At 38.0% G+C, this 25,988-nt stretch overlaps 1 protein-coding gene across 3 annotated transcripts in view; it reads right to left on the minus strand.

The window, feature by feature from the left end:
* Positions 1-10,791, minus strand: part of slc38a10 (solute carrier family 38 member 10) — a 32,484-nt gene extending 21,693 nt beyond the window's left edge. For 2 of the 3 annotated variants that reach the window (XM_016293616.1, XM_016293614.1), the window contains exons 1-7: positions 10,579-10,790; positions 9,394-9,610; positions 9,013-9,130; positions 8,599-8,644; positions 8,413-8,506; positions 7,564-7,707; positions 6,218-6,342 (exon numbers count right to left, since the gene is read on the minus strand). In XM_016293616.1, the coding sequence (XP_016149102.1) occupies positions 6,218-6,342; positions 7,564-7,707; positions 8,413-8,506; positions 8,599-8,644; positions 9,013-9,130; positions 9,394-9,483 (617 nt within the window). In that variant the 5' untranslated portion in view covers positions 9,484-9,610; positions 10,579-10,790. Of the gene's footprint in view, positions 1-4,776; positions 4,902-6,217; positions 6,343-7,563; positions 7,708-8,412; positions 8,507-8,598; positions 8,645-9,012; positions 9,131-9,393; positions 9,611-10,578 lie in introns of all 3 variants that reach the window. The other variant, XM_016293615.1, reaches the window with a different exon arrangement.
* Positions 10,792-25,988: the final 15,197 nt, after the last annotated feature.

A 25,988-nucleotide genomic window follows, 5' to 3' on the forward strand; every position in this document is an offset into this window, starting at 1 on the left:
TTCTGTTTAAGTTTTAGTCTTTCAAGTCCTTCCAAAAGCTTTTTGACAATACCTTTCATCTTTTTTTGAGAAATCCGAATCTGAGAGAGAGAGAAATAAGAAGCGGCGGCCATACAGTCAATCAAAAGCTTTTAAAGCCATGACATGAATGCAAAATTGAATTCAGACATTCAACTATAATTACATAGAATTCAGTGTCATAAGACTGAAAGAAAGGACCACAGAAAAGCCGTTCCTGATGAATGGAGAGAAAAGACCCCAAAAACCTATTCCTGATGAAATTACAGTGTGTGTGTGGAGGGGGAAGATCAGTGATGCTACAGTCCCACTGCACTTTCTCTACACCTCTACCAAGTGTTGACACAATAATTATTTTGCAATACTGCTAAAATGATCCCGTCATAACACCTAAAGCTGTGAACCTGCGACTTGATGCTGTGTTAGCTGACATGACAATTTTACGATAGGAATAACACCATTATGGTGTTTACACATTACAGTGGAATTTACACATTAAGCGGGAGCCGTATAAGGGTGCCAGTGGACCCAGAATGCTGCTCTTCAATGAACAGTATCTGTTCTCTTAGTCAAAAGAGCAAGCAAGTCAACTTTTCTCTAAAGATTCAATTTGGCATCGGATAGAGCTCGTACTAAATGAACTAAAGTAATAAATGTAAATGGATGGGTAAACGTAGGACAGGAACTGTTTGTGGTTGGATCAGAGGTCATGTCGCGCCATCTCGCTCTTCTAATGAACGGGTGTAAGTGGCATTGTATGTCAATGCCGGCCAAGAAGCCACAGCCAAATATCACTCATCACCCTTCAGAGAAAGTGGGTGTGTGTGTGTGTGTGTGTAAAGGGGGACTTACAGTAAGCTTCAAGAGCCGCATTACCTCATCCACACCAGAATCCAACACTGACACCTCCTCCACCCCAACACCCTCACTCTCAAACACACACACATCTGTGCTGGCATCTGTACCGACACCTCAATTCTATTCACTTCCAAACACATTAATATCCAGACAGACAAAAACACAAGCACCATGTTAAGGATAATAGAAGGAATCTTCTATGAATGGATGGGTAAACGTAGGCGCTGACAGGAACTGTTTGTGGTTGGATCAGAGGTCATGTCGCGCCATCTCGCTCTTCTAATGAACGGGTGTAAGTGGCATTGTATGTCAATGCCGGCCAAGAAGCCACAGCCAAATATCACTCATCACCCTTCAGAGAAAGTGGGTGTGTGTGTGTGTGTGTGTAAAGGGGGACTTACAGTAAGCTTCAAGAGCCGCATTACCTCATCCACACCAGAATCCAACACTGACACCTCCTCCACCCCAACACCCTCACTCTCAAACACACACACATCTGTGCTGGCATCTGTACCGACACCTCAATTCTATTCACTTCCAAACACATTAATATCCAGACAGACAAAAACACAAGCACCATGTTAAGGATAATAGAAGGAATCTTCTATGTATATTTATCTGAGAGAATTGTATGGATAAATGTTACTGTTTTTGTCACAAATTGATGTTTCTGTCTGAGAATATTTTATGAACATTTATAATAATTAGAAAAGTTCCTTGAACATAAAATCAGCATTTTAAAATGGATAAAGAACCATGTGAAACTGGAAGACTGGAGTTATTACTGCAAAAAATGTATCTTTGTTGTCACATGAATTAATGACATAAAAATATGAACAAAAATTAAAATATATTAAAACAGAAAACATTCTATTGTTCCGATATGTAACAATATTTTACAATATTACTCTTTTCACTGTATTAATTTATCAAATAAATGTAGCTTTGACAAAGATATATATATATACAAACACATACACACAGTGAAACCAATAATTATTCAGACACCAGACATAATTTGTGATATTTTTTTTACTATGCAGGACACTATAGTTTATAAATTTAAATGAGGATAGCAAAATAAGGTGAACTGTGACATATTACACCCAAAAATTCTTCATACAGTGGACTATCAGTAAAATTTGGGATCAAAAAATATTCAAGACACTTTGACCTGACCAAGTGTTTTTTCTTTAATTGCTAATGTGACCTTTTTTACACCACAGACTGAACAAAATTAAGCATTGCTTGGTAATTGGTTGACCTAAATTGGTATTATCTAATTGTGCACTTAAATTTAACAGCTGAATAATTTTTGGTTGATTGTAATCCATTACACACCTTTCTATCAAAGTTAGTTGACACAGTTGAACTTTGAGTTCTTGTCATACTTTATTAGCATTTTCTAAACTATAGCGAATAAACTGTGATATAAATTGAGAAATGTTGAAGGTGTCTGAATAAATGTTGGTTTGACTGTGTGTGTGTGTGTGTGTATATATATATATATATAGACAGACAAAAACACAAGCACCATGTTAAGGATAATAGAAGGAATCTTCTATGTATATTTATCTGAGAGAATTGTATGGATAAATGTTACTGTTTTTGTCACAAATTGATGTTTCTGTCTGAGAATATTTTATGAACATTTATAATAATTAGAAAAGTTCCTTGAACATAAAATCAGCATTTTAAAATGGATAAAGAACCATGTGAAACTGGAAGACTGGAGTTATTACTGCAAAAAATGTATCTTTGTTGTCACATGAATTAATGACATAAAAATATGAACAAAAATTAAAATATATTAAAACAGAAAACATTCTATTGTTCCGATATGTAACAATATTTTACAATATTACTCTTTTCACTGTATTAATTTATCAAATAAATGTAGCTTTGACAAAGATATATATATATACAAACACATACACACAGTGAAACCAATAATTATTCAGACACCAGACATAATTTGTGATATTTTTTTTACTATGCAGGACACTATAGTTTATAAATTTAAATGAGGATAGCAAAATAAGGTGAACTGTGACATATTACACCCAAAAATTCTTCATACAGTGGACTATCAGTAAAATTTGGGATCAAAAAATATTCAAGACACTTTGACCTGACCAAGTGTTTTTTCTTTAATTGCTAATGTGACCTTTTTTACACCACAGACTGAACAAAATTAAGCATTGCTTGGTAATTGGTTGACCTAAATTGGTATTATCTAATTGTGCACTTAAATTTAACAGCTGAATAATTTTTGGTTGATTGTAATCCATTACACACCTTTCTATCAAAGTTAGTTGACACAGTTGAACTTTGAGTTCTTGTCATACTTTATTAGCATTTTCTAAACTATAGCGAATAAACTGTGATATAAATTGAGAAATGTTGAAGTTGTCTGAATAAATGTTGGTTTGACTGTGTGTGTGTGTGTGTGTGTGTGTATGTATATATATATATATATACTGTATATATATATATGCTGAATATACCTGGATATATTTAGTTTAATTGTTTACAAAAACATGAATTTGAAAGATAATATTAGACATGTCAACTAAGCAAAACCATGATAACCATATGTGTATTGTATAGATTTTATGTAATATGATGTGGATATAGTAAAACTACAGTGGAAATGATTTGCGCAATGAAAAATTAAACTTAAAAAAAGAGAAAAGAACAGCTGAAGGAACTAGGAGTGGAAGATCAATAGACACTGGTGAATGCCGCTAATGTTGTGAAAGATCAATGTCTCTCCATGCCCAAACTTAAGATTGCATAAACAGGTAAACACTGAGATTACCAAACCATTGCATGGTTAGTATATTTGAGCTAGCGAAAAGGAAAGAAAAGAAACATAAAATTAGGTCAAGATGGGGGAAAATAATGTGAATTCTTATCAAGACAAATGTCTGCCAGCAGTATCAAAGACCAGTAACAACTATGAGCTCAACATTAGTCTATGGTACTCCCACAACATATCAGAGTTTCAACATAATACAAATAAAGACTGTGTCAGTGCACAGTGGTTGAATTCATCAGGGGAAGATCCGGTCACGGTGAGCTCTTTATGGATGAACTATGATGAGCTGCAAAAACTCATCATTCCTTGTTTATGAATCATTAATGCTTGTATCAGAATGCACTAATATTTCAACTGTATGCAGATCTGACAAGCTGCCAACTGACAAAATAAATCAAGACAACCTTGTGGGTCAGTCTATTATTGCTAAGAAAACCCAAGCTATTCAAACACGTTAAAAAGGGAAAGAGGCCTTTCATGGTTAGGAATAGTTCACTCATAAAATAAACTCATTTTGTCATTATTCACTCACCCGTCGTTCCAAACCTGTATGACTTCTGACATGGCAACTTTTTAATATGCACATATGCAATAGAGATTTTAAAGCTACGGCAGAAGTAAGTCAAGCAGTGAATAAAAAACGTAAATGTCTATCTTTTCCTCCATAAAAGAAAGAATGTCATACAGGTTTAGAATGACATGACTGTGATTAAATGATCACAGATTTTTCATTTTTGGGTCAACTATGACAGAGTTAGTGTTAAGAATAGGATCAAAACAGTATACGCAGAAGGCAAAAGTTAGACATTCCACGCAGGTTAGTGCCACATTCAGCTGAATAAAGAATATAGTTATGAGTATGACATAAGCTGAGCACCTTCAGAATATATCAGTCTACCAACAAGGGTCCATTTTCTCAGGGCAAACACACTTGCATTAGATGCATTGGCTCTTGAATTCAAGGAATGTTATGATGTCCTTTTGCACCATGAAAATGGAGCCCTACATTAAGCCTAACTGGCCTTATTCAGGCGACAGAAAGGAGGAGAGAGGCGGTGCAAGGACTGTGGAGTACTTACGACTGACAGGCAAATGCCATGCCACAGATAGGGATGCAGCGAAAGACGCCGTCCCACCGAATGTAAATGACCTTGTTCAGCCACTGGCCAGTGAGGAGGCCATGTTTGAAGGAGGAGAGCACAATCTGTGGTGGAGGGGAAAGCAGGAGGGTTACAGATCATCCTATAAAGACAGGGCGGAGGGAGGAAGAGAACGACGAGAGGAGCAGTAACGATGCTGTGATAAGACCCTTAGACTGACAATGAAGAGTGCATGGAGATCCTGTAATATTTTTAAAGGGATAGTTCATCCTAAAATTAAAATTCTGTCATCTTTTACTCACCTTCATGTCATTCCAAAAGTGCATGACTTTATTTTGGCATGGAACACATGGACAATGTGCTGGTCACTCTTTTCAAATGCTCAGAAAAAAAGACAAAGATATCAAAGTATAATAAAAGTGACCCATACTATCTATTTGAATATATTTTGAATTTTCAGCAGCCATTAACTTCAGCCTCACGTGATCCTTCAGAAATAATTCTAATTATTTAATATTATAAGTTAATATTTCTTATTATCAATGTTGAAAACAGTTCCTTACTAATCTTGTGTAAATTGTAATTTTGTCAGGATTATTTGATGAATAGAAAGTTTATAAAAAGCATTTTAAATAGATTTACTCTATTTGATGTTACTGTAACATTTGATCAATTTAATGCATTCTTACTGAATAAAAGTATTAATAAAAAACCTTGCTGACCACAAACTTTTGATTGGTACTATATATGATAACTTAGTGTAAAAAATACTGAGAGTTAATTACTGCCTGATTTGAAAGCCATATGGGTTTAAAACAACATTATAGTGAGTAAATTATGATAGAATTTTCATTTTTGGGTGAACTACTCCTTCAAGGGGATAAAGAAAGGAAATAATTTTTTTCAACTAATGGAGGAAAAACAAATCATACTGATCAGCTTCCACACATAATTTTCAATGCCAGTTCATCTCTACAGGACAGCAAAACTTTCCTGTTGCATGCAAAAAAATCTTGAAGGGTAAAATCTGATTGCTGCACACATTTGCAGAAAACATTTGCGGTAGCTTGCCACTTTCCCTTCAAAATCAAGAGTGCCAGCCCGTTTAACCATCAGAATCACCACCAATCCCAACCCTATCAGATCTGCTTACTCAGTCATAGGATTTAACTCCAGCGGCAGTATATCAGAGGACGCTGGGTATTACCAAAGGGTCAAGACAACTCTGATGACACACAACACATATCAATTCTGCCACCATGGCACTAACCTCACACACACAAAAAAACCCTGAACCAGATGGCACCGACAAACAGAGCTTTGGATTGAATGAAGGTGGACAGAGGAGGAAGGGAATTTTGGGTAATGTAGTTGAATCCATGGCAGTGGTATGGTCCGTTCTCTGGGGCGGATTACTTACGGGTGGCAGCAGAAGGTGGTGGCGATAATTGGCAGACACTGTATGACACCCTTGAAGCGCCACAGATGTACTTGCTCCACCCAGGAGCCCCTGATTATTCCGTAACGCAGAGAGGACAACACTATCTATAGGCCGCCAAGTCAGAGCGTCAGATGGTCAGTCGGAAGTCAGCATCAGGAATGGGGGTGGGGCAGCGGTTCAGATGGGGGCAGAGGGAAAACATAATTAGATGGTAAAATGCTAAACTAAGAAATGGGTTGGGAAAAAAATGGCCCACTGAGCAAGATAAAAGATAGATATACTAGATTAATATATAGAGTAGATATACAACTGCATAGGTTGTGCACTCATTGCAGCGCACTAAAAACATTAATGTCAATGACTCTGGAACTATTATAAGATGTTCAGTCCAGAAATCTGGACTACACATAGAAATAATTCTATTCTAATCTATATTTTTTATATTATTTTATTACAAATTATGTTATCGGCATAATAGTTTCAGTGAAATCTTCAAAAGTTTGTATAAAAACAGATGGTGTTCTCTAGATTTGAGAACGTTCCAGAGAGTCTGTCTGCATGATAAGTGACCTAGAAATAGTGCAGAACCTAAAATATGTCTTCATTCTCTGGTTTAAATTGATCAAAATCCTAAAATTATTTACAGATTAAATAAAAAATTAAGATTTTCAATATGATCTCAGCATTTTAAACCCATTGTATATACCTTGGACAAAAAAACAATTTTGAGTCTAGAATTTAAGTATAAATTTGATTTAAAAGCTCTGCGTACAACACTAACTCGGTATAAGGTTTCAGAATGTTTTGTAATGGTTCTCTTCAGTTCTTTCAGAACTTGCTCTTTACTTTTACGCTTTTACAGATTTGGAGCAGGAAACATTGAAAATCTGCTGCCATGGAAAAACAGGCAATCGCCACATTACACTCTTTAAAAGGGACCAAAAATTGGCAAATTTCTTTTCTTTTTTTTAAATGCTATAAATGAATTCCACACATACTTTAAACACAGCATCATTAAAGTGACCTGAAATGAAAGTGAAAAACATGACCTTAAAGCAACCATAACAAACAGCTGCAATCTGAAGTGTTTGAAAGTCATGTTGAAGTGCACTCTTATGTTTTACACAACATTTTTATATAATTTAATATACTCAAACTGCTAAATGATCAAATTACTTTCTCATACAAATGGCATATATAGTGAATATATGTGTATGTCTACACAAACACATATATTCCTACACCTGAATGAGGGTGTGCTGATGGAATCTAATATTACATTTTTCAGGTTGGAGTTTGGATCTGTGGAAAGGGGAATGACTCACCGTGAACATGAAGAGTGTGTAGAAGATAAGTGCCATGGCTGAAAACGACTGGATTGATGACATCATGTTTCTTTGCAAGCTGAGCGGCAGCACAATGAACAGCGACACAGCGATCAGTAACACGATACGGAAGCTACGTGTCACCTGAAGGAGCAAAAAGAAAAGCTGTTATCGGCCAATGCAGGGCAACAAAGCTGTGTATATTTATATACACAACAGCAACATAACACATAGCTATATGAAAAATGACACAGAAAACATTGGTCATCATTTAATGTACAGTAAAAATAATTTTTTTTATTTATTTAACCATCAGCATTTCATCTAAGATGCCTAAAGTTTTTTTGTTTTTCTCCAGAAAACACATGTCAAATATTCAGAAACGATTATGCAACCAAAACTAGAATACAAGAAACAAAATCCCTACTATGACTTGTCACGTTTTTGTGATCGGTCCCGTTTCACAAAAAGATGGCTCATCTTGCATAACACAATGAAAATGACTGTAACACAATGAAAATACAGATTTGTGGCCAGGCCAGTAAGAAATCACCTGTCACTGACAGGTGTGATAAAAAAAATTATTTTCACACAAAAACTGTGATCTCATCTACACTAAAGTCATAAAAAGTCTATGAAGTGTTTTTTATTGTTACATGACACACAGCTCAGCACTTTTTTTTTAAGATAGCGGCCTTTGATTTGATCATTTCAGAAGGTTTATGAATAAGGCCAATGATCAGTTCTGGGAATTGCTTATCATTAATTGATTTGGAAGAAATGTGTTGGAGTAACAACAGTAGTTAACATAATTTTAGTCATGTGACAACATACAATCTTATTTCTTACCTCCAGCCCAAGCAGCTGAGCAAAGAAGTTGGAACCCAGATCTGCGATGACGACATAGAAAGCAATACATGTCCCCAACATGAGGCCAATCATGCTGAAAACAGAGAGAATATAAGTAGATCATACAAGCAATAAGAGCTTATTTAATTCATGAGGGTGAAGATGAATCTCCACAAGTCATCTTACCTTAATTCCACAAGTGCCTTGCCTGGTTTTCCATAAGCATGAAAAGCTGGGAAGGGAGAGAGAAATGAAAAAGGCTTCTTGTGAAATTGTCTTGTAAAATTACAGAGATTTTATTTTACCGCTTTCACAAAAAGGGTTGTACATTTTCCTCTTGATTAGAATTTTTTTTAAATAACACTAATACCACAAATACAACTTTTAGTCTGCATTAGCGGTGAGTTATAGGTTCTTGGCTTTTCTGTTTTATTTTGCTTACTCGTAATGAGAAAAATACAGATGATGCAATCTGGTCACCTAATTTAATTAACAATATAATAAATTATTCCACTGTAATCCACACTGAGGATGCTTCAAACATTATCATAATGATGGAAATTGATGAAACCTCAGAGTGTGTCTATTGCTTTTTCTCACCTAGTCCAGCGTAAGTCCTGCGTTTTGTGTTACTGGCCGAGTGGACTATAAACATGCAGGACTGGTGGGTCATCCACGAACAGAAGAACAACAACAATGTACCCAATACAATTCCACACTGCAAAAAGAATGAAAAAATGGCTATAAAAATTAAGAGACAAATACAGATGCCCTATATGTTTAAATTCCAGCCCCAGTAAAAGTTACATGCTTTTACTGATTCTTGTATAAAATAGTGGACAAACTAAAATAGCAGCTTATCAATTTCTGATTCACTTTGTTCATTCAGTTCCTTATTGTAGATTTCAACATTTGGAATCCTCCTGTAAGCATATAAACCAACACAGCACATATTCCCATAAGCTCCAACCATGTGTTTACCTGTTTGAAGCAGAAGGGCATCGTCAAGACACTCACACCCACAATGCTGTTTACAACGTTCATGATTAGACCCCAGTTTGACACAGTCATTTTGGCTCTCAGACAGCTGAGATCTTTAATGTCCAGACAGGTATGTGTGGTGCTTCCACAATGGCCTAAGGTTTAATTGAGATAAGTGGCTTGATGCAGCTGTCCTTCAATTGGCCGCTATAACGTTCTGTGGAGACGCAGACGAAAACAAATACACCAGCATCATATTCAACCCTACTGAATGAGAGATTTTTGTTTTTTATATGTACTCATTTGCTAGTGTTATACTTTATGTATGAAGAGGAATATACAGCTTAATACAAAACGGCAATGTATAAACCATTAATAAACCATTAAATAGCTTATTTATTCATTTTGTATGCTTTAAAACATCCAAACAGCTTCTGGAAAACAGTAATCAATAAAAATCAAAGCATACAAAATCTATATAATCAATACAAATTTTATTCTAGTAAACTTTATACCAATCAGACTATGTATGAAACACACAAAAGATACTAGATTTAGATTGATATAGGGCTAGAAGATTTCCTTTCATGCTAAAGAAAGCAGATCATTACAGAATGACATCTGGAACAAATTGAACACGTTTATCTATTGTTAGTCTACAGACATATTCAACTAACCTGATTCACTTACAACATTAAAAACGTCTTATCTGTAATTGCTGTGCTGATTACAAACATTCAGTGCAGTTGTCAAATGTGTTTTAGGTTTTCCTGCCATATGGCAACAGTTGTGTTGTCAGGAGCACTTTTGAGTACTTTTACACAACTCATAGAACAAATTGATTGGTAATGTTTTTTGAGGGGCTCAGTTTACAATAAAATCAGAAATGGCAGCATGTGTTTGCATGTAGCAGACACAGAAAATATGCTGTGCTTTTATTTTTTAAACACTCTTGAAAACACACATTTAATTTATCAGAGTAATATCAGTGTGCATGTGACAACATGTATGAATATTATACAGTATACAAACCAGAAATATTAATGATTGTTTACTGCTTTTACTTTAGCTAATTTAATATGCTATTCAATACAACAATTAACATTTCTCATGAGTAAACATTGTCTGTCTATAAAGTTTCTCATATCAAGACTGAGGAGGTTATAAAAAAGTTTGTTTACATACCACGTCCACACTTTTTCCCATCAGTCATTCATTTCTAAGTGACCATCGGTTCATGACTGTTTTAAAACGATTATAAATAAACTTCCTGATATATTTGTGCCGTCTGTATAAAGTTACAGGAGATTCAACAAATACTTAGAAAGAAATTTCCCGAATTGTGCGAAAATGTTCTTGTTTCCCCAATCTGTAACCAGGAAGTATGCGCAGCGCTGCCAGTGTGGCGTTACCAAAGGCACTAGTGCGCCCTGCTGCCTCCAGTGGCCAGGGGTGGAACTGCACGCTGCCTACAGCCTGTCACGGTTAGTCCAATTGGAAGTTGACAGTTTGTTCGTTTTGTTTTCAGAGTAACTAACACCTGCAATATCTTTTGAGTCCCGCGATGCTTTACTTTGACACACGGTGTAGAACTTATGCATGCAGAGATCATATCAATGGCTCGGTCTGTCAACAGCACCTACACAGACGAAACACGGTGTTGTTTCATTTGGACAGAGATTTGAGCAGGAAAGGGAAGCAGGAGCAAGGGATGTTGATCTGCAACAGGAGCCCTGCGGAATCCGGGCAACAGAGGCTTCTGTTCTGTTACTGGTGTGTTTGGAGGAGAGAGGTTGGGACCAGCGTGCCCCAGTCAGGCATGCGCTCTCCTGGGAAGGGATTTTAGTGTGTTGCTTTAGGGGGGCTGGTTTTAGGTGGGAGACAGGAAAAGTCTGGCTATTGTGTACCACTGGCCTTCGAACCTAACTGACAAGTCAGCCCATTGGCCGGAGGGTCTTGTCACTCCACACCTAATCCCTGAAGATTGGAATTAGGCCCGAGCAGCAGAAGGGGAGACAGTGGGCAGATTGCTGGGCAGAATTTGGTGGCGGGGGGGGGGAGATTCTGTAGCCAGGAAGAAATTAGACACAGGCACCCGATTGAACCGCTGACCTCCAGGGGAAACCCCTGGTCGGCGCGAGGTCACGGGAGCACAAAGCGGGGCGATGAACTGCGAGAGGTCAAGCATGCATGCGGCTGAAAGAGTGCCTTTGTGAGCTCAGGCATGCACAAAATTTCCCATCAGCCACCAAAGTCACAGGCTCCTCAGGAAGCCAAGGAAGGGGGATGAAACCTGGCGACGGAGTGTTGCAGCGCTTGTGTGTGTGTGCGAGTGACCTCAGAAAGGACACACACAGACTGAGGCAGTAATCACATTTAATTACACATCAACCAGCCTTGTGAATGAGGTTTTTAATGCAGACTCTCCCTACACACAAAAAGACTGACATGTGCAGCTAAACATTGCCTACCTTTGTCCTCCTAAAATCTATTAAAGCCCTCTCTATAAACCATCAGCATCGCTAAAGGCTGCAGATAACGGCCATTATGTTGATAATTGTGAATAAAAGGAACAAAAGATGTTTTTTGTGCTATGCCTCAATCAACCGTTCAACCAAAAGTCGAACCTATTTACAATGGGAGCCTGGTTGAAACTATGGGCCGAATTCAATAAAAGAAACGAATACCTTATTCTGTGCCAATAATCTGTCAACGCTCAGTCACTAATCGATTACTTAAGTATTCTAAACAGTCCTGTTGGTGTTTGTTCATTCCAATGTTACCTGTTTTAATATGATTTACTAAATCAAATCATTTCTTTATTGAATTATCATGAGTTTCAAATCTAGTTCTGATTCATGGTGGTGTGTTTTAAATACAGCAGGCTCAGTGATAAAGATAAGAAAAACCTTTAGACTGTGTTCTGCATATGCACGTTTGTGTGTGACTGAGAATTTAATTAAGACTTTTTTTCAAATTAATTTGCTTATAGGCATAGATAGATCTGAATTTTTCATAACCCTGCTGACAAAATAAATCAATTAATTATAACTGACAAAAAGCACTAATAATGTATACTGTATATGTAACGTATATGTATATATATATATATATATTTAACCAAATGCCAAAGATTCAATGTTGAGGGTTAAAGTTTAAGAATTCATCATTAAAGAATTCATATTAATCGTATACTATTTAAAATTTCAGGGAAAACATGTCCCTCCAAGTGTATATAGTGGTTATAGCCCTGCTTTAAGGAGAACATTTGGGAGATGACACAGAATATTAACTGGTACTTAAAAACAGTGTTCATTGTTTCATGGATATTTCTTGTTAAATAAGCAGAACACAGCCTCAGACACGTCACTGCGTGGGGGTCAGCAACGTTGTTGAGAATTTTTCCTGCAGTAACACATGCACAGGCATAGGTCAGCTCCTTGGCATGTGCATGTGGACAGTAAAAGTGTCAGAATGACATTTACACCATTAGAACGACTAAATCTCTCTACGTTACAGATACTGCTATTACGGCTTTGGATGAATCTCTCTCTCTCACACACACACATACTCAAACACACAAGATGCCAATTGTGAAGGGAAAAGCTGTGCATTCAGTATTTACTTGGCCTGACAGCTATAATTTCAGTTTTCACACAGCTTAAAGATAGGGGGTAATTAAAGTGAGAATGTTTTCCTTTCAGATTAGTTGTCCTGTCCATTTATCAGTTGTCCGACCACATGTGTACAGACGCTGGATGCCTGTAAAGCACTCACTGAAAGTCAGTCTTTCAGAAAGAGCGCCAAATTGTCTTTCCCCATTAAAAGCTGCTCTCCACCCAAACATGGCAAGCGTCTCGGCTTGACAGGCAGCTATTTTACAGGCCTGAAACATTACTCTGCCTCTCCTAACGTCTTTTGCTGTACCCAACCTATCCCTCCCCCTCCAAGTGTATATAGTGGTTATAGCCCTGCTTTAAGGAGAACATTTGGGAGATGACACAGAATATTAACTGGTACTTAAAAACAGTGTTCATTGTTTCATGGATATTTCTTGTTAAATAAGCAGAACACAGCCTCAGACACGTCACTGCTTGGGGGTCAGCAACGTTGTTGAGAATTTTTCCTGCAGTAACACATGCACAGGCATAGGTCAGCTCCTTGGCATGTGCATGTGGACAGTAAAAGTGTCAGAATGACATTTACACCATTAGAACGACTACATTTCTCTATGTTACAGATACTGCTATTACGGCTTTGGATGAATCTCTCTCTCACACACACACACATACTCAAACACACAAGATGCCAATTGTGAAGGGAAAAGCTGTGCATTCAGTATTTACTTGGCCTGACAGCTATAATTTCAGTTTTCACACAGCTTAAAGATAGGGGGTAATTAAAGTGAGAATGTTTTCCTTTCAGATTAGTTGTCCTGTCCATTTATCAGTTGTCCGACCACATGTGTACAGACGCCGGATGCCTGTAAAGCACTCACTGAAAGTCAGTCTTTCAGAAAGAGCGCCAAATTGTCTTTTTCCATTAAAAGCTGCTCTCCACCCAAACATGGCAAGCGTCTCGGCTTGACAGGCAGCTATTTTACAGGCCTGAAACATTCCTCTGCCTCTCCTAACGTCTTTTGCTGTACCCAACCTATCCCTCCCCCCGTGACTGCCAACTACAGTAGCGTCTGTTAGTACATCTCAATCAGGTCTTCATGTTGAATTGGGCTTAACTAACCCCACTCAAACAGCCATGAAATAGCAGAGAAAAAAAACTTGTCATAAATCTTTACACAGGAAAAAAACCCTCAGACTCATAAAAAAAAGGAGGGTGACAAGAGTTGCGCTGATGGGCTGATCTACGTAGCCTCTCCTCTCAAAGTTACGCACAGCCATCCTAATGCAAGCCCGCCGTATATCAGCCACGGGGGCTGGAGAGTCCGGTCAATGGCGGGGCCTGTTACATGCGACCCGCAGAGAAAGGGCTCCTGTGTCGGCTCCTGCTGAGTTCCTCCAATTAAAATCCTTTTTTGAGACATGGTTATGTGCGAATGCCGACACTTGACTGATTTTTTGATATACAGTCTCGGTAGGGGCCCAGGGGGGTCCGCATTGAGAAAGAAGGCACCTCATTCCTGTGCGGCAGTGGGGAGTGATTGGGGTGGTTTTGGGTTTCTGTAAAACTATCGAATCATTTAGGGTTTGCTTGATGAAAGTTTATTCTAAATATAATATATTACACCATAAATGCTTTGATTTGGCCTCAGTTTACACAAGCTATGGCCACCGCATGCTTCTGGAAATCTTTCTGTGCCGCTTTCGGGCCTCTCAATAATTCTTTGAGAAATTTGCGTTCGGCATTTCTCACTAATTATAACCCTCGCGGTAAAAAGAGAGGAGACAGTGGCAGCCCAGTGCCTTAAAAGAGAAAAGCATAGATCACAGATAATTTTAGTGGCTCCTCCTACTTCGGCCCCACCCACTGAATCACGGCCATTCACAGGCCCATGGCTCAGACCAGATGCGTGGCTCACAGCTGCTGAGGAATCAGTGGGGTACAGCCAGTGCTCCCCTAACATTACTAATTAATCTCTTTTAGATGACTTTCATGGCTTCACATGCAGCAAGTGAGCTACCCAGCCCCTGCCCTCTGATTGACCCCATCCCTATCTTCTTAGTCGTGACTGAGGGGAACAGATGGGGTACAGGAATACCCCCCTTTCCTCACCCAGTTTTCAGTCTTTCCATCCCTCCATCAAATAACCATATAACCCCCATCCTCCTTTTTATGGACTATGACCCCTAATCTCTCTCTTCTCCATCAACAGTGCAGCTTTATTGGGCTCCTCTGTTCTAGAGAAGTGAGTGTGTGCTGCATATTATAAAGAATCTTTTTTTGCAAATTGAAGGAAAGCCTTTGTTGACGTCATACTGTAAAATGTAAATAGTCTGTCTGATACTGCTGTTCACTATGGAGGAGATGTTTGTGTTGCTAAATTTCAGTCATGATATCTTATACACAGATTTAGATTTAGATCACAGGTTTAGATTACACAATGCATTAAAAAAAAAACTAAATTACAATACAATGTAAAACTGATCTGGTGGAATAAATGGAGGCATTTAAAATATTAGGGCATTTATTATGTAATTGTATGTATTTTTAATTTGTCTTTTTTTAAACAATACCTGAATAGTGCTATTCTTATGTAGCCATAATAATATAAATACAAAACTCATAACGCTAGGTTACATCGATACGCCTTTAGATGGCGGTAGGTGTCTTTATTGAGTTTTTGAACCATTCATTAGAGAGGATTCATTCAGAAACACTGATTATTTTTTTTAAAACACTAGCACACTATTATAACAGTTTTTTACCATATTTTTTTTATTGCAGACATAGTAAAAGTAGTGTGTATGTTGTTCAAAAACCACCAACGGTCTTTACAGGTGTTTTATTTAATCATTCAATCGATTAATTTGTAAACACTGAATCGTTCAGGAACGAAACAACATTACTGCGTTGCTCTGCTCTCCTCTCCTGTGGATTTTGGAGACAACATATCTGACCAAATTGTGTCAGAACTGTAAGTCAATATGAACTTCTTGTTTATGGAACTGCTGTATAAAAGCAATCATACTGCCTACTTATTAGGCTATTTCTCGGAAATGGGCCAAACTGCCAATGCTAATTAATCTAACGTGACACTTTTGAATTACGTTAGCAACGTTCTAACGGAAATTTTATGTTATAATGTGTCTGCCTGTGTGCATACAGTGTGTGTGTGTGTGTGTGTGTGTGTACAGTAGGCCTATATGTTAACAAAGTACCTGCTGTGCCATACGGCCGTAACACCTCTGTCTGATACTGCTGTTCACTATGGAGGAGATGTTTGTGTTGCTAAATTTCAGTCATGATATCTTATACTTATACTTATTAGGCTATTTCTCGGAAATGGGCCAAACTGCCAATGCTAATTAATCTAACGTGACATTTTGGAATTACGTTAGCAACGTTCTAACGGAAATTTTATGTTATAATGTGTCTGCCTGTGTGCATACAGTGTGTGTGTGTGTGTGTGTATACAGTAGGCCTATATGTTAACAAAGTACCTGCTGTGCCATACGGCCGTAACACTTAACTTTTACTTGTGATTTGTGATATTGCTCAGTTGCTGCTATAATGTATTTATAAGTATATGCCACTTTGCAATCTTACATACATTAGCATGTTGTTCAAAACAGAATCAATCTAACTTTATATAACTTTATATATACATATAATAATCTTGCATTCAGTGTCTCTCTGCTTTCCAGCATGGTTTTAATTTTTGATCGTTTTGTCAGATCTATTAGGCACATACACATACACGCACTAACACATACACAATTCAGAAGGAGCACAGCAGCTGAAGTGAGCTGGAATCAAAGAGACATTGGGGATTTTTAATGGCTCCAAATGGCCATACAGTGGTGACAGTGTAGAATCAACATCCATCCATTATCTCTGCATCCGCTTCTAACTCAGCCTTCACGAACACATGCTCAGGAACACACACACACACACACACACACACTCACCCCACACACATATGTACACTCAAACACAGCCAAATACAGACAGGTACACACTCATCCAGAAAAGTGTGTCACAGAAATGTCACACTTTTCTGGGTCCTCTGGAATCTCAGGCCCCCTCCTCACTTTCTCGCACTCTTTTTATTGCCCCGTTTCCTCCTCCTCCTCCTCCTCCTCCTCCCTCGTTCCGTGGCACAAAAATGTGTGAGGATTGCCACAGAGCAGCTGCTGGCAAGAGTTGCAGGTTCAGGCCAAAGAGAAACACATTATCCTGTTCTAAACAGGAAATGTCTTCTTAAATAGCCATAAGTAAAGGCTTCACTGCACAGCTGGGCCCTGGAAACACACTATTTTTTATTTCATGTCGAAAGCCGGCATATGTAAACATAATCACACATAAATCTAAACAGTTATTAGTTCACAGTCTGCCTTTTATATATCCTCATAGCACAGAGAACATTTGTGCCTGGAAATGCTGTGAAGCTTATCTATATTGGTGCATTATGTGCATATACAGTTGTCCCAAAAATATTGGGACACCTTTAAACTTGTGAAATGTATGTCATAAGATGGAAAACTGATGCTAGTATAACTAAGTAAGAAGCCTAATGATAGATTCTAGGCCTTTTTAAAATTGTTTTAACTTATATAGAACATTTATATACATAAAATATTTTATAATAAATATTGTATATTATTATATAATTATAATGTATAATATAGTACATATATAGTACGTTGTGATGTTTATAGTGTAATGTATATTTTAAATATAATTTTAAATATATATTAAATTATATAAATTTTTGTTTTTTGAAATGTATGCCCATACATTTTCGACTAGTAGCAAAAATGGTCTTTAGGCATTGTGTTGTACATACAAGTGTAAAAAATGTAGTTAAACGATTTTAAACGTTTAAAGATTGCAAGGTCAAAAAAATGGATGAATCGTTCACAATAAGGTTTATAACATTTTCAAAATAGATCGGCTGAATTTTTATTTCATGCTGACTTAAAATAAATGCCACTTGGTTTGACATTTTGACATATAATGCAATGACATTTTTCATGTATTTTTATGTGTAGCTGAAGTGTCTAAATACTTTTTGGGGCCGCTGTGCTTGTGTATATTTCGTTTGCCGCTTATGAGCTGCAAATGGCCCTGGTTTTGTGTTCGCCTACCCATGAGTAAGCGGCCTGCACACAGACAGTGGCTGTCCACATGAAAGCCTTCAATGTCTCCACAATCTCGCCTTTGTTCTTACACTGGTCTGATCAAGGGCAGTCTTTGTGAGCTCCCTGTGCCCTGTCTGCGTGCACTTTCAAGGGGATATTTCTCTTCCATATCTACTCCTTTGCTTTCTTCTCTCTCTGAAATTTAGCTCTGTAATTCTTTGCTTTTTCCATTTAAATGAAAAAAGAGGGCCACGCAATTGATGTGTTTGGCGGTTGCAGGACGCGGTGGTGTGCGTGGACAGAGGAAAATGGTTGAGGAATAAAGCCGTGTCTTCCCTTTGTCATTACATACTCCTCCCCATTTGTTTTCTTTTTCATGTGTCCTTTAACAACAGTGTGGCTCTTTATTTTCTGTAATGTAATGGTGCTGCTTATTTGCTGTGAGTCATTGACTTTGTGCCAAAGCCACATTTTCCAGTGAGTTTTGAGCTGTAAACCGCATCAAAAGAGGGGTGGGGTGGGGGTCATTCCTGCAGTGAGTGTAAATATTTGGGCATGGAACTCATAGTGGGTGGCACTTTGTGTTCACGAGAGAGGAGTGCCATTGCCCTTGGACACAGAGAGATAAAACTATTCCCCTCTGTGCTCCGGCGCAGGAACTAACCCTTTACCCAGCTCTCCTTCACTGCTTAATTAGCTCTTATGAAATTAGATGAAGCCTGTAGATAGACCTCAAGGGGAATAACTAGTGCTCTGGGTCTCATTGCAGTGACTCAATATTCTGATCAGGTCTATTGTCTGTATTAGAAGATGCTAAAAATAGGTGGTGTGGTCAGGCAAAATTAATCTAGATTTTTACATTTGCACAACTCACCAACATGGCACTACAGTGTTCTGGGTGGCTGCTAGGGCATTTCTATGTGGTTGCTAGGGTGGCCTGGGAGGTTGCTAAGGCATATCTACATGATTGCTAGCAGGGATGAAATGATTAGTCGACATAAAGAATTCTTGACAAGTAAATATTTAGTTGTTGTTGAATAATCATTTGATCTCATATGACCTAATAGGGTTTGCATTAACGAGGTCTGACCAGTGGGGCACTGTAGCACAAAACTGTATTCAGCCCTCCTGACTGCAATCAAACAGAAGAAGACATGCTGATCGTCCCTGCTTTCCATTCAGAAGGGCTCATCCCAATGCCCTAATACCTTAAAAGGGTTTACCCTCCGGAGTGAGAGCTTTGAAGGGTTGAAGGGTGTAGGGGACCAAATAACTGTTTCTTGAAGTGCCCTTCTGCGTCATCATCCCGTGCCCACACGGAGACCCCATCATCATAAAAAGAATCAGTGCAAAGGATCATGGGGGCCCAAAGTATCCATCAGTTGTACCCTTTGAAATCCTACATTCCGAAGGGCCACTTCGGTTTGGAACGACCCTTCAATATGGCGGCCATGATTGTTTCCACTCCGAAGTGCCCTTCAGAGGGTGATATATCCCTTTTGGAACACACCAGAGAAGTGATGGTAAAGCCTTGAGTGCATATGCTCTGTTCCTGATTGGTTGTCGTAGTACATTGGAGGATGGAGAGTCTATCAAACAAAGCCAATCCAGAGTGTATGGGAAGCTGTCATGTGTAAAGGCCCCAATATACTCACAGCAAAGTTTTTTTCCGTTCTTCAGTTAGGGTTAATAAAAAAAAAGCAATTTATTGATAGCAAACATCCTGACATTGCTTAGAGTGGCATTTAGATGCATGTGTACATATAAACACAGCAAAAATGACAGTGGTGAGAAAACAGCAGTTAAGAAAGCATCTGATCATAGGGATGAGGATATGTTTGCACCACCTCTGCAATCGGCATGCTAGTAAAGTCATGCCATGTTTATTTTTGTAATACTTTTTGCAATAGATTGCCTTAAAGCAGCATTACAGGATAAAACATGAAAAATCAGTGTCGGTTTCCTATATGTATATTAATGTGTATAGAATATGTGGAACTCCATATTTTAACAAATTGCAAAAGCTGAATAATGATCAAAGCCTACTGATTAATCAATGAAATAATCGACGATTAGTTGATTAATAATTCCATTTAATCATTATATGAATCAATTATCAAAATAATACTTTGTTGCTGTAGATCTAGATCTCCAGGAACAGGACTGGGCACCCCTGCTGTAGACCTTGTCAGAGAAGCAATCTTTATCATTTTGTGTTTGAACATCCGTTTTTGTGGGAGCTCTGTATATTTATTTAGCATTGCAGTTAAAGAGTAATAGTCAGTAAAGTGGAATTACTTATTGTAGAGTTAACGAAAGTTATCATAAGCATTGTAATATTCAGAGCGTCTCAATGTCCGTTGACCAGGAAGGTTTTAAAACAAGCAGTTCATTCATAAATTCCTAAGATCTTACCCTCATGCTGTGGAAATACAAAACAGAAGATAGAAGACAACGAGTGCAGTTCTGAAAAGGGGCTGGGCTACATAAGGTCTATATGATTGCTAGAATGTTCTGGGTGGTTGAAAGGACATTTCTGTGTGATTACTAGGGCATTTATATGCAGTTTCTCAACCCTCTAGCAATCATCTACAACAGGGATCTCCAACCCTGCTCCTGGAGAGCTACCGTCCAGCAGATTTCAGCTCCAACCCCAATCAAACACACCTTCAGGGTTACTTAATAATTACATGCAGGTGTATTGGAGCAGGGTTGGAACTAAAATCTGCAGGACGGTAGCCAGAGCTGATCCTAGAATTTTGGGGGCCCTAAGCAGACTTTCAAAGGGGGCCCCCACTACCTACGGTTTCACTTAACCACCACCTCCCATCCTCCAATGCGCATATCCTACACTGACACCATATTGTAAAGTTTTAAAAAATGGTCTTATTTATCTTTCATGATATAAATATGAAGATAAGCCTATATTTCATGTTATATACAAAAACTTTAAATTAGAAATGTTTGACTATTTCAAACATTTTAAATTAGAAATGTTTGACTAATACTTTCAAAGAAATACATCAAAATTAAAGATGCTTTAATAAGCAAAAACACCTGCCAATGGGTTATGAAAAGTAGTATTATTTAAATTATTATTATTATTATTGTTCAATAATTTATTATTATTATCTGTCTTGTTTAAGTCCAGATTAAAATGCAAAAATATGTATATGAAAACAAATATGTAAATACTATTTTGACTTCCTTTCTTTTCTGTAAAAAAGCAAGTAAACACGGAAATAAGCGCCACCTCCTGTCAGAGAATGAAGTTACATTTTTATTCAGCCCGTCTGCGTTGTTTTTTTTCTTCCATATCAATGTGAAAATCAGACCGACATTTCATGCAGTGCTGTCAAGTTTAACTGGTCGCTAATATAAATAGATAAGCTAATATATGTTCTAAAAATCGAAACAATTCAGATAATAAGGTATCGCTAATTATTCAGGTCTTTTGAAGTGCCCACAATAACTGTCGTTACACTGGCACAGCATCTTCAAAGCTCTCACGAAAATGCCGAATTAAATTAAAGCTTTATAAAATCCATCACTTACCCTTATCTTGCTCACTTTCTTCACTATTTTTACTTGTCTCCGCAGCAGATTGAATGTGCCGTGCCGCTTTGACGCGACAGGGCCTTGTGTAATTTACAGGGGCCCTACGCAACTTGCGTAGTGAGCGTATATTGCCGATCGGCTCTGACCTGTAGCACAAAACTGTATTCAGCCCTCCTGGCTGCAATCAAACAGAAGAAGACATGCTGATCGTCCCTGCTTTCCATTCAGAAGGGCTCATCCCAATGCCCTAATACCTTAAAAGAGTTTACTTTTAACTGTTTCTTGAAGTGCCGTTCTGCGTCATCATCCCGTGCCCACACGGAGACCCCATCATCATAAAAAGAATCAGTGCAAAGGATCATGGGGGCCCAAAGTATCCATCAGTTGTACCCTTTGAAATCCTACATTCCGAAGGGCCACTTCGGTTCAGCTCTCCTTCACTGCTTAATTAGCTCTTATGAAATTAGATGAAGCCTGTAGATAGACCTCAAGGGGAATAACTAGCGCTCTGGGTCTCATTGCAGTGACTCAATATTCTGATCAGGTCTATTGTCTGTATTAGAAGATGCTAAAAACAGGTGGTGTGGTCAGGCAAAATTAATCTAGATTTTTACATTTGCACAACTCACCAACATGGCACTACAGTGTTCTGGGTGGCTGCTAGGGCATTTCTATGTGGTTGCTAGGGTGGCCTGGGAGGTTGCTAAGGCATATCTACATGATTGCTAGCAGGGATGAAATGATTAGTCGACATAAAGAATTCTTGACAAGTAAATATTTAGTTGTTGTTGAATAATCATTTGATCTCATATGACCTAATAGGGTTTGCATTAACGAGGTCTGACCAGTGGGGCACTGTAGCACAAAACTGTATTCAGCCCTCCTGACTGCAATCAAACAGAAGAAGACATGCTGATCGTCCCTGCTTTCCATTCAGAAGGGCTCATCCCAATGCCCTAATACCTTAAAAGGGTTTACCCTCCGGAGTGAGAGCTTTGAAGGGTTGAAGGGTGTAGGGGACCAAATAACTGTTTCTTGAAGTGCCCTTCTGCGTCATCATCCCGTGCCCACACGGAGACCCCATCATCATAAAAAGAATCAGCGCAAAGGATCATGGGGGCCCGAAGTATCCATCAGTTGTACCCTTTGAAATCCTACATTCCGAAGGGCCACTTCGGTTTGGAACGACCCTTCAATATGGCGGCCATGATTGTTTCCACTCCGAAGTGCCCTTCAGAGGGTGATATATCCCTTTTGGAACACACCAGAGAAGTGATGGTAAAGCCTTGAGTGCATATGCTCTGTTCCTGATTGGTTGTCGTAGTACATTGGAGGATGGAGAGTCTATCAAACAAAGCCAATCCAGAGTGTATGGGAAGCTGTCATGTGTAAAGGCCCCAATATACTCACAGCAAAGTTTTTTTCCGTTCTTCAGTTAGGGTTAATAAAAAAAAAGCAATTTATTGATAGCAAACATCCTGACATTGCTTAGAGTGGCATTTAGATGCATGTGTACATATAAACACAGCAAAAATGACAGTGGTGAGAAAACAGCAGTTAAGAAAGCATCTGATCATAGGGATGAGGATATGTTTGCACCACCTCTGCAATCGGCATGCTAGTAAAGTCATGCCATGTTTATTTTTGTAATACTTTTTGCAATAGATTGCCTTAAAGCAGCATTACAGGATAAAACATGAAAAATCAGTGTCGGTTTCCTATATGTATATTAATGTGTATAGAATATGTGGAACTCCATATTTTAACAAATTGCAAAAGCTGAATAATGATCAAAGCCTACTGATTAATCAATGAAATAATCGACGATTAGTTGATTAATAATTCCATTTAATCATTATATGAATCAATTATCAAAATAATACTTTGTTGCTGTAGATCTAGATCTCCAGGAACAGGACTGGGCACCCCTGCTGTAGACCTTGTCAGAGAAGCAATCTTTATCATTTTGTGTTTGAACATCCGTTTTTGTGGGAGCTCTGTATATTTATTTAGCATTGCAGTTAAAGAGTAATAGTCAGTAAAGTGGAATTACTTATTGTAGAGTTAACGAAAGTTATCATAAGCATTGTAATATTCAGAGCGTCTCAATGTCCGTTGACCAGGAAGGTTTTAAAACAAGCAGTTCATTCATAAATTCCTAAGATCTTACCCTCATGCTGTGGAAATACAAAACAGAAGATAGAAGACAACGAGTGCAGTTCTGAAAAGGGGCTGGGCTACATAAGGTCTATATGATTGCTAGAATGTTCTGGGTGGTTGAAAGGACATTTCTGTGTGATTACTAGGGCATTTATATGCAGTTTCTCAACCCTCTAGCAATCATCTACAACAGGGATCTCCAACCCTGCTCCTGGAGAGCTACCGTCCAGCAGATTTCAGCTCCAACCCCAATCAAACACACCTTCAGGGTTACTTAATAATTACATGCAGGTGTATTGGAGCAGGGTTGGAACTAAAATCTGCAGGACGGTAGCCAGAGCTGATCCTAGAATTTTGGGGGCCCTAAGCAGACTTTCAAAGGGGGCCCCCACTACCTACGGTTTCACTTAACCACCACCTCCCATCCTCCAATGCGCATATCCTACACTGACACCATATTGTAAAGTTTTAAAAAATGGTCTTATTTATCTTTCATGATATAAATATGAAGATAAGCCTATATTTCATGTTATATACAAAAACTTTAAATTAGAAATGTTTGACTATTTCAAACATTTTAAATTAGAAATGTTTGACTAATACTTTCAAAGAAATACATCAAAATTAAAGATGCTTTAATAAGCAAAAACACCTGCCAATGGGTTATGAAAAGTAGTATTATTTAAATTATTATTATTATTATTGTTCAATAATTTATAGTAAAGTGGAATTACTTATTGTAGAGTTAACGAAAGTTATCATAAGCATTGTAATATTCAGAGCGTCTCAATGTCCGTTGACCAGGAAGGTTTTAAAACAAGCAGTTCATTCATAAATTCCTAAGATCTTACCCTCATGCTGTGGAAATACAAAACAGAAGATAGAAGACAACGAGTGCAGTTCTGAAAAGGGGCTGGGCTACATAAGGTCTATATGATTGCTAGAATGTTCTGGGTGGTTGAAAGGACATTTCTGTGTGATTACTAGGGCATTTATATGCAGTTTCTCAACCCTCTAGCAATCATCTACAACAGGGATCTCCAACCCTGCTCCTGGAGAGCTACCGTCCAGCAGATTTCAGCTCCAACCCCAATCAAACACACCTTCAGGGTTACTTAATAATTACATGCAGGTGTATTGGAGCAGGGTTGGAACTAAAATCTGCAGGACGGTAGCCAGAGCTGATCCTAGAATTTTGGGGGCCCTAAGCAGACTTTCAAAGGGGGCCCCCACTACCTACGGTTTCACTTAACCACCACCTCCCATCCTCCAATGCGCATATCCTACACTGACACCATATTGTAAAGTTTTAAAAAATGGTCTTATTTATCTTTCATGATATAAATATGAAGATAAGCCTATATTTCATGTTATATACAAAAACTTTAAATTAGAAATGTTTGACTATTTCAAACATTTTAAATTAGAAATGTTTGACTAATACTTTCAAAGAAATACATCAAAATTAAAGATGCTTTAATAAGCAAAAACACCTGCCAATGGGTTATGAAAAGTAGTATTATTTAAATTATTATTATTATTATTGTTCAATAATTTATTATTATTATCTGTCTTGTTTAAGTCCAGATTAAAATGCAAAAATATGTATATGAAAACAAATATGTAAATACTATTTTGACTTCCTTTCTTTTCTGTAAAAAAGCAAGTAAACACGGAAATAAGCGCCACCTCCTGTCAGAGAATGAAGTTACATTTTTATTCAGCCCGTCTGCGTTGTTTTTTTTCTTCCATATCAATGTGAAAATCAGACCGACATTTCATGCAGTGCTGTCAAGTTTAACTGGTCGCTAATATAAATAGATAAGCTAATATATGTTCTAAAAATCGAAACAATTCAGATAATAAGGTATCGCTAATTATTCAGGTCTTTTGAAGTGCCCACAATAACTGTCGTTACACTGGCACAGCATCTTCAAAGCTCTCACGAAAATGCCGAATTAAATTAAAGCTTTATAAAATCCATCACTTACCCTTATCTTGCTCACTTTCTTCACTATTTTTACTTGTCTCCGCAGCAGATTGAATGTGCCGTGCCGCTTTGACGCGACAGGGCCTTGTGTAATTTACAGGGGCCCTACGCAACTTGCGTAGTGAGCG

This window comes from Sinocyclocheilus grahami, unplaced genomic scaffold (assembly GCF_001515645.1).
Source record: "Sinocyclocheilus grahami isolate Dianchi unplaced genomic scaffold, SAMN03320097.WGS_v1.1 scaffold305.1, whole genome shotgun sequence".
NCBI lineage: Eukaryota > Metazoa > Chordata > Actinopteri > Cypriniformes > Cyprinidae > Sinocyclocheilus > Sinocyclocheilus grahami.